At 27.2% G+C, this 26,399-nt stretch overlaps 1 protein-coding gene across 1 annotated transcript in view; it reads right to left on the bottom strand.

Annotated features, from left to right (window-relative positions):
- LOC107441420 (telomere length regulation protein TEL2 homolog) overlaps positions 1-25,355 on the bottom strand; it is a 33,714-nt gene extending 8,359 nt beyond the window's left edge. Inside the window, exons 1-16 of the mRNA XM_087168971.1 lie at positions 24,709-25,355; positions 22,147-22,356; positions 19,205-19,359; positions 15,732-15,879; positions 14,899-15,001; positions 13,561-13,629; positions 12,151-12,292; positions 11,634-11,770; positions 9,921-9,997; positions 9,621-9,740; positions 7,977-8,157; positions 6,637-6,753; positions 5,314-5,385; positions 4,495-4,647; positions 3,531-3,622; positions 744-843 (exon numbers count right to left, since the gene is read on the bottom strand). Of these exons, the coding sequence (XP_087025097.1) occupies positions 744-843; positions 3,531-3,622; positions 4,495-4,647; positions 5,314-5,385; positions 6,637-6,753; positions 7,977-8,157; positions 9,621-9,740; positions 9,921-9,997; positions 11,634-11,770; positions 12,151-12,292; positions 13,561-13,629; positions 14,899-15,001; positions 15,732-15,879; positions 19,205-19,359; positions 22,147-22,356; positions 24,709-25,013 (2,181 nt within the window). The 5' untranslated portion in view covers positions 25,014-25,355. The remainder of the gene's footprint in view (positions 1-743; positions 844-3,530; positions 3,623-4,494; positions 4,648-5,313; positions 5,386-6,636; positions 6,754-7,976; positions 8,158-9,620; positions 9,741-9,920; positions 9,998-11,633; positions 11,771-12,150; positions 12,293-13,560; positions 13,630-14,898; positions 15,002-15,731; positions 15,880-19,204; positions 19,360-22,146; positions 22,357-24,708) is intronic.
- Between the last annotated feature and the right edge of the window lie 1,044 nt (positions 25,356-26,399).

The following is a 26,399-nucleotide window of genomic DNA, read 5'->3' as shown; positions in this document are numbered from 1 at the left end:
AAAAATTGCAAGTGTAATTTAAAAAAAATTCAGACAAATATTTTTTTAGTTTAATGTATGTAAGTTTTGTAGTATTTTATATAATTGATTTTATAAAACAATTGAGAAAGATTGGTAATGTATCATTGCATGGTCAATCTTATTATTTTCTAACCTCAATGCATGTTCTTTTTATTAAGGCTCTCCACCATCGATAAAGGTAGGGATGAAAAAACTAGTCCTAATTATTTTCAGTATTGCAGCATTCTGCATTATTCTTTATTTTACCACTTTAAATCAGCTGCTTCATGGCAAAATTATACATTGTTTCAATATGAATTAAAGTTAAAGCTTCACTATTTCTAAGTTCCATACATTTATTAAAGAGTAATTTTAATTAATATTACAATCAATGAATTAACTATTAATGAACTAATAGCACTTATTTCTTCCAATATCACGTATATGATGGCAAATTTCACAATAACTTACATTATCACTCATGTAGTTATGCATTCAATTAATGTAATTATAATTAATAATAAAAATGTAATTAATAATAAATCATAATTAATAACAAAATTATAATTAATAGGATTAATTATTATCATAATTATGCATGGTTGGTAAACTATTCCCAGACCGTTAAAGCTCAAATAAAAAGTTTCCTTCAAATATTTTACACTATTTTCAATAAATAGGTATAGATATATGTAATCAGAAATTAATTGTTAAGAAAGAAAAAGAGAAAAAAAATGCCTTACATGAGAATTTGTAGCAGAATGAATCACAGCTCCAAGGGTATAAATTAACCGACCAAGCACATAACCATCTTCTCCAAATACTTTAAGGACTTTATTTTTTCTAAAAAATAAAACAAGTAGTTTTTAATGCATGAAGAAATAGAATTTTTGTTGTTGCAGTATGGTATAGTAGAACCCTGATTATCTGACACCCTCAGTAACAAATATTTTAGAATAAACGTTATCTTTTCAAGACAAAATTTTAAATGCACAACAAATAAAGTATGTGAAAAATTACTCAAAATACGTAATGAGGCCAATCAATTCAGGGAAATTCATTTTTGTCTTCTGTTTAAAGGTGTTTTTAAGCAGCCAAATTTTGAAGTTGATGTTACCAACAGTAATTGAGAAAAAACATTCGTAATGTGTTGGGACAATTTTAACAGGCATCGGAAGGGGTGTAATTTAACAAAAAGCATCACGTGATTCAGCCTTGGATAATTTGACTTCTACTGTATTTAGATTGGTTTTAGACCTTCGCAATAAATATGAGAGAAGACATTGCATATAAAATATATAAAAAAAGCAAAGTAACTTTTGTATCATTACAATAAAAACTATTAGTGCACATACTATTAAATTACTAATAATATAACATGCTATTAAAATCACTAATAATATAGAATCCTACTAACTGTAATCTACAGGGAGGAGTTAGGTAAAAAACCAAAAGAGCTTAAAATAGAAATAAAAAAAATGTCATATGCAAAACACATTTTAAATAATTGGAAAAGTACCTGAAATTTGAGCGAGAAAAAAGTATGTAGGAAACATATATCCATAGAATATTATTAACATTTTAATAAAAAATATTGATGAATAATTATTTTTTTTAAAAAAAATTGCATGAAAACGAATCGATGTGTTATTTTCAAATTGAAAATACAGATCAATATACGTTATTTTAAACCACGTAAAGATGAATTGTGATTATTTGGAATATTCTGATAAGCGGCAAAGTAATGATATATTGTAAAACATCAATTGTTGAAAGCATCAAGTTTAAATATTTAGATTTAAAATGACACATCTCCGTGACGTCATTCATGTCACACATCCAGGAATTTTATATGCAATTTTTAAGAATTCTTACAGAAACCGTTAGTACTTAATTACATAAGCAAACAGTGAACAAAATTGAAATTTAATGTAAAATAAAATATTAATTTTTTCACAGGCAAATGACCAATATTGGTTAAGAATTTAATATAAGATGGTTCTAGCCATCTTCAACCAAATTCTCAGTGAGAAATTTTCTTATCCATAAAGTTTAAACCAAAAAAATAATAAATAAATAACACCTTTAGTAACTTTTGATTGAATTTTCATATACCACGACTTAATCTCAATTATTTGAGGACTTTGCTTTAAATGTGCAATCTAATTAGTGCAGATAATTCAAGTTACAAAAAAAAAAAAAAAAAACACAGTTTCTTCTTTGAATAAACATACCTTTTTTCAGCATGATTCGCTAGATTTGGATTCCAGACTCTCAAAATATGGGGTAGGGGGAACTGTAATCTGGGAAATATGATTCCAATAGTTCAGTCAGGATAGCAGTTGAAATTTTGGATCACTTAATGTTAATTTCACTTAATGCATATTTTGTCTTAACTTGAAAGTTTTTTAATGACGAAAAAATGTGGGAAATAAATTTTTCAACTCGTTAATCTAAAGATAATTTCTTTCAAAAATAATTTTTAATAATTATTCACTATTTTTAATAAGAATACTTAATAATAATTCAAACAATTTTGTATGTAATTTTAAATGGCAACATGCAACTATTGAACGAAATCGGTCGATTACATCTTGTGAATTTAAACTTTGAATATAAAACTTGTTTGAAGCTTTTTTTACTCGCCTGATTTCATTAAAAATTTTATTTTGCCACCTAAAATTCCATTCTTTAAAATTATATAAAAATTTGTATGCCTCACAATTTAAAATTTTTTAGACCCTTATGAAATAAAATAAAAATAATACATTTTAATTGAAAACCATTTTTTATGTAGAATTATCATTGGATAAACGAATTTTATAGTTATGAGCAAAAATGTTTTGGTTCACTTAAAAATTTCTCGAGATATGGCACAATACATAAAAAGTAAAATTAACATTAAGGGGTCAAGTTTTCACCCACTCTCCTGACCAAACTATTGAGACCATATTTTTCAGACTGCGACTACTCACCAATTACGTCAAATAAAATGTATGTTTATACAAAGAAAGTATGTTTTTGTGCGATTTTAAAACTTAAAATATTGTCTGCACAAATTATAGCATACTTGGTTTAGGTACTTGAACTCTTAAGTTTAAGTGATAGTGCGTGATAATGCAATCTTTAGATCAAAAGTTATTTAGAGTATTCATTTTATTTAATTTTGTGCACTGTACGTTAGTCTAAGTCATCTTCAATTATTTTCAATTATTATACTTAACTAATTTTGTCATTTCAGTTATTTTTCTTATAATTTAATTAAAATGTAACGAAACAATTTTGGAAATTTTATTCAGCAAAACAATTTTATTCAAATTTAAAGTATGTGGTGTTCTTTTATTATATAGTAATTCTGCGACATTATACCATGGGGCAACATTTTTTGATTAACATATTGAGTTACCATATTACAATTATTAAACAAGAAATGAGTTTTAATGTTTATGATATATTTCATGCAAAACTATTTTACCTAAATAGATTAGAAATAGATAAATAATTACATTTTTAAAGAAAATTAGACTTACTTATAATAAGTGTGTATTAGAGGAAAGAAGAAAAAGCCAGCAATAGGAGCAAATAAATTTTCTACTGGTTCTGGAAGAGCCTTTTTTGGACCCTAAAGAAGCACATAAATTGCAAATCTTACTGATTTAAATAAAATTAAAAAAATTATATATAAATCTCAAATAACTGTCAAAAAAGGTTTTTCAAAAATTATAGAAAGAAATATGCATAATAAAATATTAAATTTTTTTAAATTTTAAAATGTAGTTTTCTTGATAAATCAGAACACCGATTTTAAAAATGTGAAAAAATTGTTCTATAATTAGTCTGTTGCTGAGAGATATATCCATAACTACCAAAAATAATACATATTTAAAAGACTTACATCAATAGAAAATCTACCCTACATGTCTATTTTAAAATAATTGGTAGCTAATATGAGAATAATTCTCCTGAAGTACTAGTTATTGTTTATTTTAAAAATAATCCCTTGATTTATCTGAACAGAATTGCGGTCCCTGATAATAACAGTTAAGAAATAAAATAACAAAAAAGTTATGCCCTTAAGTAATGCAGCAAATACAACATCATACAAAAGTGCAATATAGTTAAAAGGAAAAATCACAGAATTTCAAAGAGTATATTAAATAAAAAGTAGAAATAACAAAGTGCCAAACTTATGAAACTATTTTACACAATGTGAAAATATAATTAAGAACTAATTAATTTCATAAAAAACATATAAACAGTTAAAAGAAGATAGTTTGAATTTGAATGAGTATGTTACCTAAAAAAGTGAAATAATTAAACACAAAACTCTAGAAACTATTCTAAAGAATGAGAAAATATAATTAAGAACTTATAGAACATCACACAAAACTGCAATAAAGTTAAAAGAAAATTGAAGAATGAATCTATAAATTTATGAAGTAAAAAACATTTGAAACAATCTTAAACTAAATGAAAATATAGAATTAAAAATACCTTTGTTATGTATCTTGTTTTTGAAGCAATGCGTTCCTCAACAATTATTTTCCAAGCTTGCTTTGAAGATAAATTGTCTTTAGGTTCAGGATCTTGGATAACACTAGGATCAGAATGCGGCCGTGATAGCTGGAAACTTGATTTTGCTATTACCTTATAAAAAGGAATAAATGCCATAGATTTTAAAAACACTGAATATTAAGAAAACTAAAAAAACAATAGCAACTTTTATAAAATACATGAATAATTGTAACCGTTATAAATAATTTAAAAGCACTAATCAATCATTGTTGGCATTATGATTGATTGTGAGTTGATGTTTCTCAAAAGGCACAAAAAGAAATAGTTGATAAAATGGGAGGGTGATATTGTAGAAAATATTATAAGAATACTTATATTTAATCAAAAACATTTCAAATTACTATAATATGAATACAAACATATTTAGTAAAAATTTAATAAATAATAAAGAAAAGAAAAATAATAGTTTTATGATCTAACTATTTATAACAACAAAAGCAGATATAAGTTTTGTGAAACCAAATAAAAAAGTTATTTTAAATGCAATTATTGGCATAAACTATAAAAGAACAAGTAGTAGTTTTTGATGGTTTCATAATAATTAATCCCTTACTTAAATGATTTTTAAATAAGTTAATAAGTTATTTTTTATGCTTGTTTCTATAGAAAAAGTAAAAAAAAGATATTCACCATACAAGTTAAAATACAAGATAACATAAAATTAATACATAGAAATGAATAGAAATAATGGTATGGCATGAATAACATAAACAAATCAACATAAAACTTTATGCTTACCTCTAACATATCTAAGCGTTGCTGTATATTGTAATTAGGTTCATAGAATTCCGTAGTCAGATATTTGACAACCTATCCAAAATAAATAAATATATATACATATATATATATATTTAAAGTCGTTGCTGAGAGGAAGAATAAAACCAGGTCTTAAGCAAGGAAAGAGTGCACAATATTTATTTAATAATTATTAAAGAGAGAACAATCACCTAATTGATGCAAAATCAAAGGGCTCCTTAATTAAAAGTTAGGGAAAACCTTGCAAAATAAATCCATAAAATGTATCATTTTAGGAAATGGGGAAAATCTTAATAATTATAATTGATCTAGTAAATGGGTGGAGAGAAAAATATGTTTCTCACAAGTTTGAAAAAGGAAAAGTGTTAAAATGTTAATTAATGCATTCTTAAACTAAAAACAGATTAAAAGACAGGAAGTGAATATTAAAGTGTGAGGAAGAGTGTTTTGTTTAGAATAATAAATAGAATAATTTACAGAAAAGGAATGACATAAAAAGATTAGTGAAAGCTTTTTATATTACATATATATAGATATATATAAAATGAAAATAAATAAGTAAAAACCATATTATGTACAGATATATCTTCTTAAGAGTATTTTTCAATGCTGGTTCTTAACAAGAATAAAAATCTGTCAAAAATCTTATTGCATCTTTTTTTTTCTATACAAAAAAGCAGTTGAAATCAATAACATTTAAATACACATTATGGACTTTCTTTCATTTCAGCAGTTTATTCAAACTGTTACTCTATTTTTACAGTCTGCTCAGTAGCCCATAGAAATTATTTGTAATAAAAAGTGAGCTGATATGTAATATTTAGAAATTTATTCTATTTTCTGTAATGCAAGTTAGATTAATATGTATCTTTGGATCTAAAGTTTCAGAACTGTAAAATAAATATCTACTCAAAATCAACAAATTTTTTTGTCCCCTTTTTTTAATGTTGGTATTTTTTATACATAGACAACTTTTCGGGCATTAATAATCATTTTCTATCTTTCTTTTTGGTTTTTTATATATTCATTAAAAAAATACTTAATGTTTTTAAATTTAAAAAAAATATCATGAAAAAAATACAATTTGTGCAAAAAAAAGTGAAAATGCAAAATAAGTATATTAAAAAATTAAATAAACAATAGTGAGTGAAACATTCTACTTATACGAGAGGGGAAAAAAACATATTTTACAGATAGTAATTTTTCCTTCATTTTTAATAGTCAGTAATTATTTTTATCACTTTAAAATTTTAACACATAAGTAAATTTAAATTATTGGCAAGTTTTTGAAACATGGTAACTTACAGGTAAAGGACAATGCGTTGCAAGGCAAACTAATATTTTCATCCTCATACTCTCAAAGTTTTCAATGTTATACTTGTTCTCTAAATGGAGCACAACTTTAGTCATTTCTTCAGCAAGCTAAAATATAGAACATAATTTTTACAATAAGAATTTTTTAACTTAAATTGACAAATTTGCCAACTTAGTTCATATAATATGTTACAGAAGAAGTAGAAAGATCTTTGGGGAAAAATAGTTTAAAAAGAAATAAACTTTTTTCTTGACATCCATTAAATTTCCCACATTTTTGGAGCTGGTGGAATAAATTTTACAATTTAGTAATTTTATAATTTCGTTTTTATAAATTTAAAACTTTTTTTTGGAGGGCAAAAATACTATGATAACTCATAAAAGCAGATGGAATTGTCTTTATTAAAAAATAAATGCATATTCAACGTTAAACGATGTAGGATGTCCACATTTTCTCGCTATATCACGCTTTAAAATATTATTTTACAATTAAAATAAAAATTCCAAAATTTTGTTTCAATAATAAGAGCTTTCGGTTTTTTTACTAGATATTATATATTCATTCACATATTTGGCTTCAACTAACATTATAACTTAAACAAGTATCCAAATTGTGATAAATTTTTGCAAGGTGCAAGGAAAAAATGAAATGAGGTGCAGCAGCTTTTAACATCATTGCTTGAATGTTGATTTCAATTATAAGATGTTCAAGAAGCAAAATAAGATGTAATTTTTTTGGAGTATAAGACAGGATTCTTAAAAATAGCATAAGAATTTTTCCTTCGTAGGAAGGAGAGTAATTTGTCAAATGGTCACCAACACAAGTTCGTTTAATAAAGATCAAGAGTTATGATAGTAAAAAGCAAATAAGATGATATTATATTCATTTTCAGATACTGATAACAGAAACAAATAAAAAATGTCATCCACTTTGCCTTCACATGTAAAACATTGTTATCTAAACATCAGAACTAGTAATAAAGGAATACGCAAAATAATTTATAACTAATAGCAGGGTTCCCATAACCTGGAAAAATTAAATGAATAATAGCTAAGATTTTGCAATACTACTGAAAAATACTTAAATTTAGCTTTCATTTGAGAATTACGAAATTATTCCAACAACATTTTTTTCACCCCAATATAACGGAATTTTTTTCACTTTAAACTAAAAATTTATTGATAGCTTAAAACATCTAGATTTATCTCAGCTACCACTTTAAAAAATTTTTCAGAGCATTGGAAGCCTGTAATTAATACTACTATAAATAGGATAGATGAACTGTACATAATTTCTATAATTGTAATAAATACACAAAAATTAAATTTACCTCATGAAGAGTATCAGAATTTGTAGTTATTAATTTTTCAGCATGCTTTAGGCATTGTTCTAGCCAATCTCTGTCTTCTTGTTCAATGATTCCATGCAAACAGTCATTTAAGTACAAAGGGTATTTAGGTTTCTTTAAAACAAGATCACTGGTCATGTCAAAAGGTTCTAAATCATCATCACTGAAAGAAAGCAAACTATTTTAGTCTTTTCCAAGCTGCAAGACCCCACAATTTTCAAACTAAAAACATTTAGCAAAATTTTTACGACTTTTAATTTTTCATACTTTAGTGAGTTTTTCTATATGGGTGAATAACTTCATGGAACTAAGAACTGGTAGTGTTAATGATAAATGTAATCAACAAGATCTCCCAGAAACTATTTGTACATATTTTACGATCAGTTCTATAGTTTAATTTTTGTTTAATTCTTTTTACATGGAGCCACAATTGCTCAGGGGATAGAAAGTTCATCTGCCAATGAGGTGACTTAAGTTCAAATCCCAGCGATGGCTGGTTGATACAAAATTCTGCTCATGACTTGCACGCCCATAATGCTGATGTAACATATCTTATGTGGTAGACTGATGATGGGGTAGAATGCCTTTGCTATCAGGCTAACTGTGGGAGGTTTCTGTGGTTTTCCTCTTCATGCAATGCAAAAGCTAGTTAGTTCTATTAAGAAGTCCCCCACGAATGCTAGTTTGTCCCAATGCTATATCCAGAAGTTCCCTAGTTTTCTGGATTGGGTTCAAAGTTACAAGGCTACGAATTTGAACAAAGATAGTCGTAAATTCAGAATTGGGTTGGCTGTTCAATACAGTTGTAAAAAATATATAAAATTCTTTCGACATGCATTCATGATTAAGAGTGTCTTTTGAAGTCCTTCTGTCAGGAAAATTAAAAAAGCCGTTAAAATTTTAAATTGCATATACCAAATTTAAAAAAAAAATTCTGAGCTTGAGAATGAACAAACTGTTTTTACATTTGAAAAATTATCAAACTTTTTAAAAATCACCAATAGGGCAAGATTTTTTTAAATAGATAAAAATCGTTTATAACAATAAATAATTCTGCATTTAGAGAAAATTCAGAGAAAATTAAAAAAGGCATAGTTTTTAGAGTGTTAAACTCAAAGCAAAGTCAAAATTTTAAACTATATATATATAAACTTCTAGAAAGAATTTTCTGGGCTTTTGAAAGAACAAATATCTTCAACATTTAAAAAATTATTGAACTTTTTAAAAATTACCGATTGGGCAAGATTTTTTCACGAAGATAAAAATCATTGATAACAATAAATAATTTTTAATTTTATTAGTCCCAATATTACGACTGTCTCATATGAACTTCATTATTTTGAGTGTCTTGCATTAAAATATATTTAAATAGATTTGTAATTAAAATAAATCATTTGAAATATTTTCTATATGAAGAGCACAAAATCCCTATTTTATTGCTAAAAACAACTTTGCTTTTTTTTTTTAAATGTGTTTCAATGTAGCCCTATTTTTATAATGTCTCCTCAAATCTTAGTCACAATAGATTGACATTTAAACAGAAACATTTTTTAAAGACATTGAAGAAAAGTAAAGGAGAACTTTTGCACTGCTAAAATGCAAGCAATGAAACCCATGCAACTTTACCTATCATCTAAAGGAGTAACATTTTGCTTTTCTAAAGCATTCTTTTCAAGATGTTGACTATCCCATTTCTTTTTTGAGGACTCTACTTCTTTGAAACATTTTAGATCTTCCTCAAAGAAACTAAAAGAATAAAATTTTAATTACATTTTTGATACTTGTTAGGAGATTGATCAAAAGTTAAGAGAGAAGCTTATATCATGAAAGTAACTCATGAAAGTAACGAAGCATTGAAAAAATTTTAAGATTATTCAGTCGTAAAAACAAATCTTAATAATAATAAATCAAAAAAAATTTTTTTACATTAAGTCTTTTCCTGGACTATGTTGAATTTTGGTAAAGCTTTGAAGATATTCCACCATCTTTGTATCACTAATTTCCTAAAATAATAAATAATGATTTGTTGGAAACCATTTCGATCAGGATATTAAATTTTAAATAATTACTTTTTACCATCAGAATGACATACAATATAATAAAAAATTACCAAATAACTACACTTATTTTGTGCATTAAATAAAAGTTGCAAGATGTTGCTCTCACACTGACTCTATCTAAACAGTTACATTCAGTTTTGATGACTATTTTACTTACAATAACCAGACTGAGTGAAAATTGAAGATTTCACAGAATTTCTTTTATTATCCATTATTTAAATTTGGGTTTATAAGCTTTCTAAAACTGTTTAAAATTTTCATCTCTGATTTTTAGAAATAAAGTTACAGTTGTTTTCTTTATGCTGGCAGACAAAAACGAAACTGGAAATAAACTCACAAAAACAAAACTGAAATGTTTTATGTTAAAGTTTTGCTTTGAGTACTTGAAACCTTATTTATTTAAATAAATTACATTTTTAAGAAAAAATTCATTCTCAGAAATTAATTTTCAAATAATTATTTTTATTGTTGACAGAATTTTCTTACGTTTCAGAATTTTATATGCATTTTTTCCGAAAAACATTGGATTTAAGAAACTTTCTCCACGGTAATTCACAATACATAAGAAGTTTGTTACATAATTCTTTGAAATTTTGAATGTAGATTTTATATAATGTTAGCAATGCTTTGAACTAAAAGTTAAGGACTAAGTGTGAATTTGTTTATTTTTATTAAGCTTTAAGTAAAAATATTTAGAATTTTTCTTTACAAATTTAATATTAAACAATATATAAAATTTTATTTCATTGTTTTTTCAAATTATTTTTTAAGATTTTAGTTTAAAACATAGGCAATCACATTACTGATCTAGAAAAATAAAAATTTTTGAAATTTATGCATATCAATTTATTGAAGAGCTCTTAGCATAATGTGAAAAATTTCTCAGGCACAAATTTGCCCTTATTTTAGAAAATATATTTTATAGATTCTTAAACTTTACTTTAAATTTATAATATTTCTGATTCTGTTCCATCTGATCAAGCATGAAATTAAAATTGTAATTAAGCCTTTTTGTAAAAAAAAATTTTATTAAAATCAGTCAGATACTTTTAAAAAAAAAGATTAAAATATTAACTTTTGAGAATGATTGTATGTCAGTCCACGTACAGATCTGTGCTCATTTAGATATTTTTTAATGGATTCAAAAATTGATTCTTGAGACATCTGATCAGTAAAGAGGATTGCACAGGAAAAAGGATCAAGATCTTTAACCAAACGAGACATCCAATCAACAAATAAGCAGGGCATTAAAACTTTTAAAAGACATATTTTGTTGAATTAAAACATTTTAAGAATTTTTTTAAATAAGACATTTATTATTATTGATTAATTTGTGTTTCATTTATATAAAAAAATGTGTTCAAAATACAGATTTTTATAAATATGTATCTTTTTGTGTGTCCTCTCTTACACTTCCTTTCTAGGGACATCTAATCCATGAGATTATGCTTCTGTGCACTACTGTATCTGATTAATATGTCACCTTTTAACATGTTGTAGTTAAATTTTCAGCTAATATCTTAATCTAAAAATGAAATAAGACTTTCATTATCACACAAAAGTTATTTTTTTAGCATACCTCAAATTTCAGTTTTTCAGCATTTGGATCCATAACAGACAATAAATCAGCTGCTACTACCATTCCGATTGTTTGAACAAATTTATCAGGATTTCCAATTCGTAGTTGTGTACCATTCAAAATATCAGACAGATAGGCTACAACATTGAATACTCATAAAATAACTGACTTTTAGTTCATAAAAAAAACTATTATTTTGAAATCATTTCAGTTAGAATTGAAAAAAATTTTACTTAAATGAACTTTGCAATAAAAATAAAAGCATATAGGAAGTAAATTAAAATTATTCCGTTTGTTTTTAAAGAATAACATGTGAAAATAAAAGTTTACAGCAAGGTATTGGATACTTTTAATCTTAAAGAAAAATAAGGATTTTTGTCACTTGCTTAGATTATATCAGATTTTTTTAAAAATTTTGTAAGCAATTGGAGATAAATAAAGACTTCAACTTATAGATAAATAAAGACTTTAAATAAAACTATGATGTAAAATAATTTAATAAGAAGTTTTATTTTACCTTTTGTCCTATCAGCATTTTTCAATAATTTAAACCACCCACAGCATATCATCAAAGCAACAGCAATATACATTTGTTGGTCATGGCTTTGATACTTAAGGTTATAAGCATTAGTCCAATCTTTGAGCAATAACTGAAAAATCTATTAGATATGAAAGAATTATGAGAAGTTTTGTAATAAACAAGAAAATATTTTGTGCAATATAAGTTCAAATAAATATGTTCTAACATATAGAATAGAAATAAATATTCTTTATGAAGTATAAATTAACCATTGCAAAACTTCACTTAATATCAAAAAAGTTAGACTGAAAAATGATTTTAAAATAAGTCAGCAGATGATGAACATAATGATATTCTAAGAACATATTTTCCAATTTTATTTGACTTCAATATCAGGAAAAAATGAAAATATGGCATCAGTTAAAAATATTTAAACATTCGAAAAGGTAAAATTTTTAGACAGTCAAATTATAAAGACTTCCTGAATAGTTTTGATTTTATTTGAAAACACACATAAAAGTTTTGAAGAAAATTAACATTAGATATAAATTTCACTTTTATGAAGTTTCCTTATTGTTAAATCAGGTATGGCAATTTTCATTCACAGTGGGAAAAAATCGTAGAGAAATCGTCATAGAAGAAATAAGTTTCTTCTATCTCAAGTGGAAGAAATTCTCTTTCCAAAAAAAATACATCGAAAAAAAAATTTATACTGTTTATAATTGCAATCAAGTTTAGTTAAATAAATTAATTTCGAAACTATATAAAACATTTCAAATAAATGAAAATTACAAAACAACAATAAATAAATTTAATGAAACTTTTTGTGAAATAAAAATAATAGTAGTTCTTCAAATAAATACAGCAAAACCTAATTTTATAATTATATAAAGAACAGTCAAAATATCATAATCAAATTTTATTAATACTATTAAACTAACAAATCCCATACTTAAGGTCTACATTACTACAAATCCCATATTTTTTAAATTCACAATTTCAAGAAGCATGAGAATTGCTATAATCAAATGCAATAAAGTATGAATACTTAAACTCACTCATAAATAAAATGAGACCAAGATATTAAAATTCTGTATAAAAATAAAACAAATAATAAGAAAACAGTTATTTTTTTAGAAAAATAAATGTGAATAACTTTTAACATCATGTTTTTATTTAACTTATCATAATTAATACATTTTAATTTATATTTTTAATTTCACGTTAATTTACATTTCATATTCGTCCTTCTCTTTTTTTTCTGACTATTTGAAGTCTCAGAGTTTAATAAAGATCAGTATCTTGAAGTAAGAGAATAATTAAGTGCTGAGGTTTTTATGTATATATAATTAATACAATTCAGAAAAATAGTCGATCAAGTGTAACAAGTAATCAGCACTTACTAACCTTCCAAAAGTGATCTTGGCGACTTTCTGAGCTAGCAAAATGACCAATAATATTTTGAAGAATTAATTTCTAAAAAAATGAAGAAGAAAAAAAACATATACATAATTTTAAAAATCTTACACATTAATTTAAATTACAATTCTAATATAAACTTAGAGTTCACACTAATTATCCAAAAAAGCATTATCTAAAAGAAGAGCATTACAAGATTTTAAATTTCTTTTGTAAATACAAGATCTATGGTTTTCGGCATGTTTTTATAACACAAACAGAAGTAATTGGATTTGCATGTGAAAATTTGTGTAATGTAAGAAACAAACATAAATAAAAAAAATTAAAAATTACTCAACATAAATTTTCTGTTAGTTGAAAAAGAATCATCAACAAATTTTCTTTTTCATAAAATAATAATTCCAACTCAGTTTTTGAAAGAAAAAAAAAATTCTAGTTTACACAAGAAAATTTCTCAACAAAATTAGGAGTGATTGCTGTTTTTTTTTTTTTGTGTGTAAATAAGACAGTGTTCTATCAAAAACACCATTTTGTATGAACACATGAAAAAAAAGAATATCAGTAAAAAAAAACTTCTCACATTAACTATCTCTAAAAACCTAAAAAACTATCTAATTATGTAAAGTACTAACTAATAAATGCAAATCAGTTCACGATATACCACTAAAACATGTGAATTTAGCAAGAAATCAATGTCAAACGCAATAGACCATATTTTCTACCATTCTTTGTCAAACATAAGATTTGCTATGAATTATTAATAATTATTAAAAGTCGTGATTTTTGCAATCGTGATTTTGCGTTCATTTTTGCCGCATCTTGTTGCATAGGTCTAAAAGGTGAAAAAGTTAAATATTTGACAAATACAAATAAGGATTTTTTAAAACAAATATTTTTTAAATATAAATCAATTTGCAAAATAAAAAAAATTACTACTTAGAATATTTTAACAACAAGAGAATTATAATATCAAAAGTATAACTATAAACAAACTTCTCTACATAATATAGATCTGCCAATCTTAGAAAATGAAAGAGCCAGAGATTTTTGTTACAATGGCATGATAAGTAAAACAATAATAAATACTAAAATGCACACATTCTTTATATTAAATTTATAAAAGCAACTTTGTGCATGGGTCTACTGATTCATACACTAATTAGGAAAAAAGTCTGAGAAAATATTTTGGTAGCCTGAGGTTCCAAGATTGAAAGTAGAAATTAGAGAGTTGGAAGATCTGCATAGTTTTATTTTTTAAAAAAAAAAAGAATAATTCCATTACAGTGGTTGAAAAAAAGGTCATTAAAAAGGAATAAAAGATCTTACTTGCTCAAAATGTTTGAATGTGATTAATTTATTTGTTAATAAATAATTTAACTTTTCAGTCTTTATCGTTTCTTCTCCTAAAATCCATTCAACATAGCCATACCTAAAAATAAAATGTTTACTCATTTATTTTAGATAACGAAAAGTTTAAAAAAACAGGGAAAGATATTGAGAAAAAAATGTAAAAAAACTTTCTTTGTTCGATAATTTTGTAAAAATTTCAGAATGATACATAAGAGTAATAGAGGGCAACATGAAACTTAAGATTTATATCAGCATATTACTATAGTAATAATTTACTGTTTATCTTTTTAAATAATTGACATTCTGCAGTTTCTGATACTCAAACACTCAAATTAAAATAAGAAATTATTCATTTATTACTTTTGAAAGAATGGCATTCAAAATTTTTCAAAATAAATATCAGAGTTATTTACAGGAATTAGATGCAGAAGTTCTGCAAAAAAAAAAAAGGCTCTAAAAACTCTTTACTATACACAAACCACTATAAATTAGAATTATACATTTTTAAAAAATAATAAAAAAACCAACATTTTTTTTAAACAGAATATGCACCTGGAACCCTTGATGGCACACGAGTTATAAATTAGGTTTGTCACAAATAAAATATTTCTAAAAATTTAATAAAATATTAATGTCAATATTTTATTTAATGTAATTTGGTTAGTAGAGAATGTTAACTTTATATCCTTATTAACCATTTTTTTAAAAAAAAATTGACAAGGGATTTTGGATGGTTTGGTATATGAATAAAATAAAGTATAAGAATATTTAAAATAAGATATATAATAGTAATAAGAATCTAACTATACCAAGGAATTATAAGCAGCATATGGGTAACAAATAGCTCCAAAGAGCTCATTGGCATTTTCTTAAATAAATTTTGAGAAAGCTTTCTCCAAATAAAATCAGACTCTGTACGCTTAATGAATTCAACACACAGCTTTTTTGACAGTATCTCTACAAAATAAGAAATAAACATTAGATTCAATTTAAAGAAAATAAAGAGTAAAGAAATAAAATAATGGTAAAAAAATACAAAGCATACTATGTCTATTAATCTGTATTAAATTTATAGCAACACTTTTAATAATGAAAATTAAGATTAACACATAAATGGCATAGATTTTAAATAAGATCAAAGATTTAAGATCATACATTAAGATCAAACATTTAAAATCATAATTTAATGTTGTTTATTAAAAGTAATTTTATTATAAATTATTAACTACACAACTTCAAAAATTTCTAAGAAATGTTTGACATTTGGAAGTTGGTGAGGTTGATTGCTTTAGATTCTATAAAGGAATTTGTTTGATTTTTCTTGTTTCATCCGTCTTTACATTATTACTAGTGTTACTGTAGTTTAGTTTGACTATCACTGCATATATTTCTGCAAAAAGGAAGTGTGGAAAAATACAATATTGTATTGTGAATGTAATCAAAAGAAAGCGTTTTAAAAAAAATATTTATAATATCAACTTCAAAAGCCATTGAAATCAGCTAAGTACAGTACAGAACCTGTTATCCGGAAATCAGAAAACCGGAAAACCAAAAAACCGGAACGAAATTCAATAAATTTTCCTGCCATTTTTAAAAACAAAATTTTTTTCCTCATAAGATTTTAGGATTTTTCTTTCTTTTTTGAAAGATGTTTACCTTACCATCATTTTGGAAATAATCATTAGTGTATTACTTCATAGTTTTTTCCTCTTTTTAAGATAATTCAAAATATTATTTTTTTAGTTGGGTTTAACAATAAAAAAAAAACGGCTTTTTGTTACGATTCAGAAAACCGGAAAAATCAGTTATCCGGAATAGCGATGGTCCCGATCGTTCCGGATAATCGGTTTCCTACTGTATTTAGATTATAATGCTGTTCAGTACAAATGGTTCATTTAAAAAAGGAATGAAGTTGTCCGGAGCAATAAACTTTGAATTTTAAATTGAAATATCTATATGCCTATTTGAATAAAAAAGACATTTATTAACAGGTCATATTAGATTAAATACTGTGAAGCACTAGTATTAAATTTTATTATTCAATATTTATTGAGAGATTGAACCCTATAATCAGACTATTCATTATACCTGCTTATAGTGGTTGATTATAGTTTATTACTGGAAAGAACTTTTAATAATAAACTCAATAATCAGAATTTATTAAAAAGATTTAACCTGCATAAGCAGAATATTTACTATATCCGATTATAGAGGCTAATTATAGTATAAATACTGTAAAGAAAAGAAAATGAAAGAGACAGGGATGAGATTGGCCAAAAGGAAAAAAAGCTGAATTTCCAAGCAAGTAAATTTTACATAAGCGCAATCGGTTAACAATAAATTCCAGACAGTTTAAGATAATAAATAACAATGTGTTGACATAAAATTGTGTAGTAATTTATTATTATATAAATAATTACATCGATACTTAACATTTAGTAAAAAGAAAAATTACCAATTGAAAAAATAAAGCTAGAAATTATATTTTTCTTCAGTTCACATAAGAGACAATTATTACTTGAGAAACTGTCTGGTTTAGCAAATTAAAACCACTGAGAACATACATTAACATTCCATTTCTGTTAATAAATACTGTTACATGATTTAAAGCAAATATATCAGTAACATGACTTTTTAAATTATTTTGAAAAGAAAATCAACTTTTACAATTGGAAAATCACTATGTTTATATTATAATCTGATCTAATTAGAGCCCTGTGAAACATATCAATAACTGTGAAGTAGAAATATATAGTAACTCCTAAACATACAAAAATTGCTATTTTAGTTTGAAAAATTACATGATAATCAGCAACTGTTTAGATAATTATTTTTCATTTGATAAGAGCTTTGCATTTTATAGCATAAATAACAGCAACATTATTTTTTAAATTTTGCATTTTGATGCTGAGTTAATTAACTCTTTTTCCAAAAACAAATTTAAGTGCTATATCTTTTATGTTTGCTATATTTAGTCGTTAGCCCATCTTCAAACATCTTGTGACAAATCCTACTTTTTCTTCTTCGCAAGCCCAGAGTAAAAGTTTTGAATATATTCTATTCCAGTTTCGCTGATGTTGTAACACCTTCATATACTAATAATCGTCGATAGGAAAAATAGTCATCTTTAGAGTAACTAAATCAAGAAAAAATTTACTTCTTACAAGAATCGCAACAGTTGATCTTAAAATTGCGCGAATGCAAATTGCAATCCTGGATTTTAAAATAGCGTGAACATGAATCACGATTATGGATTTTGAAATCACCTGAGTATGAAACTAGATATACGATTTTGAAAATGACAAAATACAAACTGCGATATAAAATTTTTAAATCGCGTAAATACAAATCACGATTCATAATTTTTAGATCGCGTAAATACGAATCATGATGCGTAAATTTTAAATTGCATAAATAAGAATTATGAGGCATAATTTTGAATGCAAATCCCAATGCCTTATTTTTAAAGCACGTATAAGACGAAAATCGATGTTTGATATTATAACCGCATGAGCGAATCACGACATTGGATTTTAAACTCTTGTGAATACGAATCGCTACAATAGGTTTTTAAAAAGGCGTAAATACAAATCACGATATCGGATTTTAAATCTCGTAAATAAGAATCGCAACACGAAACTTTTAAATCACGTAAATACAAAAAGCTATGCTTGATATTAAAATCGCGAGAATAAGAATCGAGATATTAGCAGATTCCAAGCTTGCGACTTCTAAAAGACTTGTCTGAAGCAGCGTCGTTCGAATTACGAAAATACGAGCTATCTGGGAAAATCTTATCATCTGTGCGTAAAAGCGGAGAAAATAGCTAAAATAAGTAAAAACGTGGAAAGGGTTGGTAGCTTTGTAGTTTGAATTTTCTGTTTACCGTTGAAAATCGGAAATAAAAATAATTATTATATTTCAGTGGCTGAATTTTCAGAAAAAGCAGAACATTTATTTTAAAAAAAGCGAAATTTAAAGAGAATCGGAGTTTTTGATAAAAAGGCAGAAATTCGAGAGACAAAAGTGAAAAAAAAGCGGAAATCCGCTAAAAAGAGGAAAAATCTCATCCCTGAAGAGAGAAAGAAAAAGTACTTCATAGTTTTCATCAAATAAATTGTACCTCTTAATTAAGGCCGGCACAGAAAATATATCATAATAGCATCATTAGCAATAGCACTGTATGCACAAGATATAAAATAAATATCAACAAAACAAGTTTTTCTAATAACTGCATTAAAAATGTTTTTCCAAAAAAAGAGAAAAAAATACAAGACTATACCTGTATTTCCAGTGATGCATAATCTTCCAAGAAGACTTCCAACAAATTCCAGAGTACAGTTTTGTCCATTAGAGATTTTGTCACGTAACACTGAAAGAACTTTAATAATATTTGATGCAACAAGAGGCACATAGAAATTATTCCTAAATAGTTTTCTAAAAATAAAGAAGAGACTAATTAATTTACTGTTAATGCATGGAAAAAAAGCTTATATTTTGAAATATACTGAAAATAACATGATTATACGAGGGTTGTAAATTAAATAGTGGCAACTTAACCTTGAAACTCACAAAAGGGCGCGCATGCGTAAATAGGGTATGGGTGCGGTGAGGTGGCGCTGTTGTCGATGTGTAGAGTGCAAAAAACAGTCGATTTGCTTAGAAGGGTAGTTGTTGCGTGGCGTTAAAGTGAGGAGTTTCGTTTCCATCGCTCTAAAGCATGTTGTGAAAAGGCTTATTGACGAAAAAAGACGAGATGCTTGAATCCATCGTGCTACTGTCCTATATGGTAAAGCATTTGCTCCAAAGGCTTCCACTAATCCTCGATAGCATTCTGTTGCATTTTTGCCACGGGCAACCTCGATTGTAAGCCACGACCGCTGATCACCTTTTGAAAACATGCTTTAGAGCGATGGAAGCGAAACTCCTCACTTTAACGCCACACAACAACTACCCTTCTAAGCTAATCGACTTTTTTTTGCACTCTACAGATCGACAACAGCCCCACCTCACAGCTCCCATATCTAATTTGCGCATGCCCGTCCTTCTGTGAGTTTAAAGGTTAAGTTGCCACTATTTAATTTACAACCCTCGTATAACAAGTATTTAAATTTTTCTCAAATACTTAATTCAACAGTTTTGTAAAACTCTTGATGAAATTAGTACTTAAATAAATTAAATCAAGATACACGAAAAGATTTAGAATTTATTTATTAAACAATTTTTCAGTTATTATTTTGAAAAAATTGATAGATATAAAGCTGAAATTGAATGATTTAGAAAATTGACAGATTAATGATTGAGAATGATCCCAGAATTTTCAATTACGATAACGGAAGAAAAATTATATACATGTTGTAATTTTTTTTTTTTATCAGCAGTGAGTTTCAAAATGTTTCTGTATATAATTTGAGAAGTCGCGACTACGTGCAATAAGGTTATATATATGTACTAAGGTTTTTTGCATAAATTTATAAATTGGCTAATTAGGCTAATTTTTATTAAGTAATCAATTAAATTAATAATATGGATATTAAATAACTGTAAAAGGTGAAACAATTGAGCAAGCTATATTTTGCATTTAAACAAATATTAATTCACCCAATATACAAATTGAATTTAAGCAAATTAGTCAGCGATGTTCTTCCTAAGCATTAATAAGAGTGGGCCGCCGTGCTTGCCATTTGATCCCTGTAAATGCGTCCTCATTGCCCTTTTTGTGAAAATAAGCCACCAGCCCATAAAAACACTACCTTTTTATTTTTTCAAAAAAAATATTTTTTTCTTAAACACCTGTTTTAGAAAAAATCCACATCTGATTTATTTAGAGACTGATAATTATTTAACTTTAATTTTTAATTTGATTCTTCCATTCTAGTAAGAATTTTCTTAAGCTGTCTAGTTATATAGTTAAAGTTCACAAGATATTTAGCCCCAGAGATATTTACAACTTTTATTCTTTGGGGAGGATATATTAAAGTGATTTTTAGTGATTTTAAATTTTACTATAATATTTTTTTAAATAAAAACCTCTTATTTAAAAATGCACCATTAAATGTTTGTTTTTTTATAATTTACAGTTTAAAATAAATTTTAAAAAAAGCATTTAAGTTAGTTATTCATCAATTAATCCCCTTTTTTTTTAGCTTACTATTTTTGAAAATATTTATATACAGAGATTATCTTTTAACTTGCCTTTAATTATTTTTCAAAAGCTTACAATTTTTCAGTTATTTTAAGAATGAGTGAGAATTATTTTGTGAGAAATACACATAAAATAGCATAAGAGGGGGATTAAAAAATTGAGGATGAAATTCAGTTATTACATTCTATTACATATTTAGATAATTTTAACTCAAAGTGCCCTTTTTCTGTGAGGAAGCACCCTGACCCTTTACCTTCCTGGGGAGAACTTTGTAGTTAGTATTCAGAATAATAATCCATTGTGCAAGATATGAATTAAATTCAATATATTTGTAAATGCTTGGAATGATAAAGGCAGAAATGTTATTCAAAAAGGAATGCCTTTTCAACTGAAAAGGATAGTTTAATAACTATTATAAAAATATTTCATTGTATATTTTATAACTCAAGCTGCAAATTTATTACCATAAAAATATATTGGGGCCGAGATAGCCTGGTTGGTAGGGCACTGGGCCCATGCCCACGATCTTGTGGGTTTGATCCCCATCGGCCGAAGATTCCCCGTGTAGAAAAGGGTGACTGATGCACATTAAATCTGTCGAGTCGCAAAGTCCTCCATGTTCCCATAACAAATCAATACCTCTGAGGGTACTGATCTAGGAGCTTCCTTGTCTTCTGGATTGGTTCAAAATGACAAGGCTATGGAGTTGAACATTAGTAGTCGCAATTCCAAAATTGAGTCGGCTGTTCAACAACGGATAAAAAAAATATATATATATATATATTAGGGTCAGGCTAACAGTGGGAGGTTTCTTTCTCCATGTAACACAAATGCGGCTTAGTTCCATCAAAAATGCCCCTACGAAGGCAATTTTCTCCAAATACTTTGATCCAGGAGTTCCCTTGTCTTCTGGATTAGGTTCAAAATTACAAGGCTATGGAGTTGAACATTAGTATTCGTAAATCCAAAATTTGATTGGCTGTTATAACGGCGGTTATGAAGCACAAATAAATAATAAGAGTTTTTAATTTTTTAAATTACTGTTCAGAATTAAAGAAAGAAAATTTTGAACAACTTACGGAATATTTTCTCCTTTAGTCTTATTTGCGATTCTCTCTGGCAATGATATAATAAAGGTTATCAAATCATTCCAAATTTTTGATAATAAAACATAGCTTGGGTCCCAAATTCCATGGCTTGTGCATTGGTATAAAATTAAATTTTCTAAACTGGGTCCTTTCAAAAACTTTTGTAAAATATCGAGAATCTTTTTCTGTTGATAGCCTTCACTAAAAAATACAAAGAGAAAAAACATATTAAAGCTCTTTCAAAAAAATCGAACAAATAGTACAGTCACTTACTGTAAACAGATGTCATTATTTAGATTCAATATTCTAACAATATTGAAGAAAACTTAAGAACTACTTTTTAAAGTAGAGAAATGTTAATTCGTCTCATATTATTGCATGTTAGACCAGGGAAAGAAACTAAACAATTTCAATTAATTCAAAAAAGGGAAAATTTTCCAGTAATGTTACAAAATTTTTCTTGCTCTTTCTTCATCATATTTTTCGTTACTCGCATTCTTATAACAGGTGTTTGTGGTATAGTCGCTTGAAGGACCGTTTTTAAAGAGAAATGATTCAGTAACATCCTGATATGAAATTATTAATGATACAAATATTAGTTTTTTTATAATTATTTTACGTTTAAGTTCGATTTTTTTTTAATCCAGCAAAGCAAAATTTATTAGCAGATGACTTACGATTTTTATTCACACATAATCTAACTTCGTTCAAATTTCGCAACAGTTTTGCAACAATAAATTGTCAATTTTATTCTTTTACTTATTCTTCTTCATAAAATTTTTGATTTTGTAGATGAGAAAGTAAAACTAATTGCAATAATTTTTTTCGTGGTTATATATCTGAAGATGAAAAAGATCCTGACCTTGGCTAAATAAGCATATAATATACTTTCATTAAAAAACTTATCTAGATATTTGATAATGAAAAAAAAAAAAAAAAAAAAGAGAGAAAAATTGCAACCGTGAGATAAGTGAGGCTTGTTGTTTGACCAGTAATGCTTTCTCAAACCCTGCTTATACTTTGTACCCCTTCCCCATACATGGCAATTTGTTAAAAGTCTGGAAGTCAAGCTTCTCTTAATTGAGGCATACCAGATATTGAGATGAATCAAAACTTTACATTGTTTCATTGCCACAAAAAGCAGAAACAACACACGCTCTTTAAACACAACCTAAAGTGATCAGTCAACAGTCCACCAGGAGAAAACTGCTTATTATGGCGGTCCATGTTTAATGGTCTCAGACTGATGGACCACTAATAATTTCGAGGCATGTTGATAATTTGTTTAAAATATAATGCTGTTTAAAAATACTAATTTTATTAGAGAGAAGAAAATATTGCACACACAAAATGACTATATAGAACAATAACTGATTCCTGGTTTAACTGCTAAATAGCTTTCTTAGGTACATACTTTAAAAATATGGGTATCTTTTTCATAGGTACAAATATGTGACATTTTTCATCAGAAAGAGGTTTTTACAACCTGAGTGAGTTTATTATAAAAGAAATATCAAATATTAAAAAATAAATGTAGACCTTTGTCAACTTTTTATTTATTTTTTTCATTTCATTCATTTTTTTAAACAATGAACAAAATAGACATTCACAAAAAATTAAATAAACAAAAGTTAAAACAAGAATAGTTTAATTTCCTTGCACCTGGCTAATTGAAAGAATTTAAGGAAAGGATTCAGAATTCCTCTACATTTATCAAAAATCAATATTTCTAGCAGCTTTGAGAAAAAATTGCTACACTCTTAAATTTAAGTTTAAATTATTTGGAATATTTCCATATCATAATCTTCGCAAAAATAACCGCTACGTCTTGGCGACTTTCAGCCGTGGCTTATGAGAAACTAATTAAAAACATTACAGAAGGGGTTGAAATTGAAAGATATAACTCGTATCCCCCAGACAAACCCCTACATGTATTTTATTTTTACTTTATTTAAAACCCATTTGGCGTCTTAGAGATTGAGGTGGGAATATTTTAGCATCGTAATCGGTCAAGCCAATTACAATTGCCAAGGTGGCAAATAGATTTTAAACTTGTAAATTTAAAAAAAAAAAAAAAAAAAACATGTTGATGTCAGCCCAGAGGTCACTACGAGTTATAAAGTTTGAGTTTGTCCCTTTCTGTGATGTTTTTTTTAAGCGTATTATTCGCTTCACGGAAGTTTCCAAGACTTGGCAATTATTCTGCCACACATCACAACACGGAAATCTTCCCCATCGTAGTTGTTCTTGATTCGGGAACATTCCCAAGTGGGAATATTTCCAGGTGATATTTCCATACAGAGATCTACTCCAAAATAGTAACAAAGTTACTATAGAAGCCAAAATAGTTTTGACGACGTTATTTAGTGGTAGTGACCTACGAAAAAAATCGCAGAAAGGGACCAACTCAAAGAGTATAACTCGTAGCCACTCCATGTTACTGTTTCTTCCTACGAAACAAGCAAACTTTCTAGATCACAAACTAAATTTTGGTGTCACAGCTTAGGTAATTTCATATTTGCTCAACAAATGTATAAAATATCAAATGATTACCAACTCTCGCCAAATTTTTTGACTAGAACGATATAAGCTTCATGATGAATTCCCTGAAGAAATATGTCATCAAACAGTTTCTCTTGCTCTTTCTCAGAAAATAATGTCGGTTTTAAAGAGTCAAGTAACGTTTCAGTGACGAAGTAATAGTCTGATGATGTTGTAGAAAAGTCACTGTTTTTAAGAGTATCGAAAAATTCTTTAAGTAACTTCCATTTTGATGAGTCACTCGGTTGGGCTGTAAAGAGCTTTTTTAAATCTATACATATTTCATGAAAATTTGTTTCTACTGACATGTTAGTCATTAAATAATGAATGAGTCATTAAATAAATGAGAAAAATAGTGTATTTAAAAGTCGTCGAAAGAAACTTTGTCAGACTTTACGATGTTTTCATTTTGACGTTTTTGCACTACGAATCAATAAGACTTTAACTGCTGCAGAAAAATCTAAAATGTATAATTGTAAAAAAATATTTAACATTTTAATAAAATATGAGTTTTAATAAAATTAAAAAACAACTTTTCAAATCCGGCACTCACAAACAAAAATGCTTTCTTTATTTACAAATAAAGCTAGCTGTTGCCATCTATAAAGTTAGAAAATATTTTTTTTCTGAGCTCTAAAGCGATATTTTCACTACACTTTCAGTTCAAAAGCGTTAAGGAGCACTCTCATTAAATGCGGCTGCCGCACCTCCTATCACGGTCAAGGAATTATAAAATATTTTCCCGCAAAAATTAGATTCCCAAACCCTGTTGCTGATCGGAAGTGCAACAACCGCATTCGGCGAGAATCCTTCTATTGATTCAGATGAGGCCCAACTGCTATTTATTTATTCACGTACATATGCGAGCTTGCGTATTGCATGTCTTTGTCAAGAACAGCAAAAACAAATTAGAGAAGAAAAATGGAAATATACGATGGAGTTCGAACTTTCTGCCTTTTCACTTCAGAGTGTTTGGAAGAAGGAAGAAACTATTTTCCCGGGAAAACCCCGCACTTATAAAAGTTCGAAGCTAAAAAAGTGTTTCGGGTGAACTTCGAGGTTCCTCGAACTACTAAAACTACTAGGAATAAAACTGCTTTATATTCCGAGTGTATCAAAACGGATCGACTATTCAAAAAATCAAATAAAGTTAAACGGCAGAAAATAGAAATTTACGGTTTACAGCATTCACTTTATTAAACTATCATCCTCAGGGATGTTTCCCAGACAGCCGCCACTAGCCCACTGTGCAGCTCTAGTGCTACTAAAATAAATTACCTACCTACCACTTTATAAAACAAGAAATTATTCTTTCATAATTAGTAACAAATTTTAAGATTAGTTGGCGCTGCTGACAGCATTATCAATGGAAATATTTCTCTCTAAGAATCATCCCGCAGTGGACTGATCATTAAGACACTTTTCCCAGCAGATCACCGAAGTCAAGCATCATTGGCTGCGAAGCATCAATCTGCGAAGGGACCGAGGGTAGGAGGTATGGGTCCTCGTTAAACTGTTCTACCGTAAAGTGCTCGATTTCGCGTGCAGGTCGTCTGGCTACCGAAGCAGGGATGCTTTCGTGGAGGAATTCCGCGTTACAGGGAGGGAAAACCACGAAAACCTCGCATGGTCAGCCTGGCGGCAAAAGTACTGTAACTCATGATCCGTCTTCCCCTGAGGATATTTTATGTCAGTACTGTGGT

The sequence above is a fragment of the Parasteatoda tepidariorum genome, chromosome 1 (assembly GCF_982258835.1).
Source record: "Parasteatoda tepidariorum strain Cologne lab strain chromosome 1, Ptep-v5.0, whole genome shotgun sequence".
NCBI lineage: Eukaryota > Metazoa > Arthropoda > Arachnida > Araneae > Theridiidae > Parasteatoda > Parasteatoda tepidariorum.
This window is presented reverse-complemented; position numbering and strand designations above follow the sequence as displayed.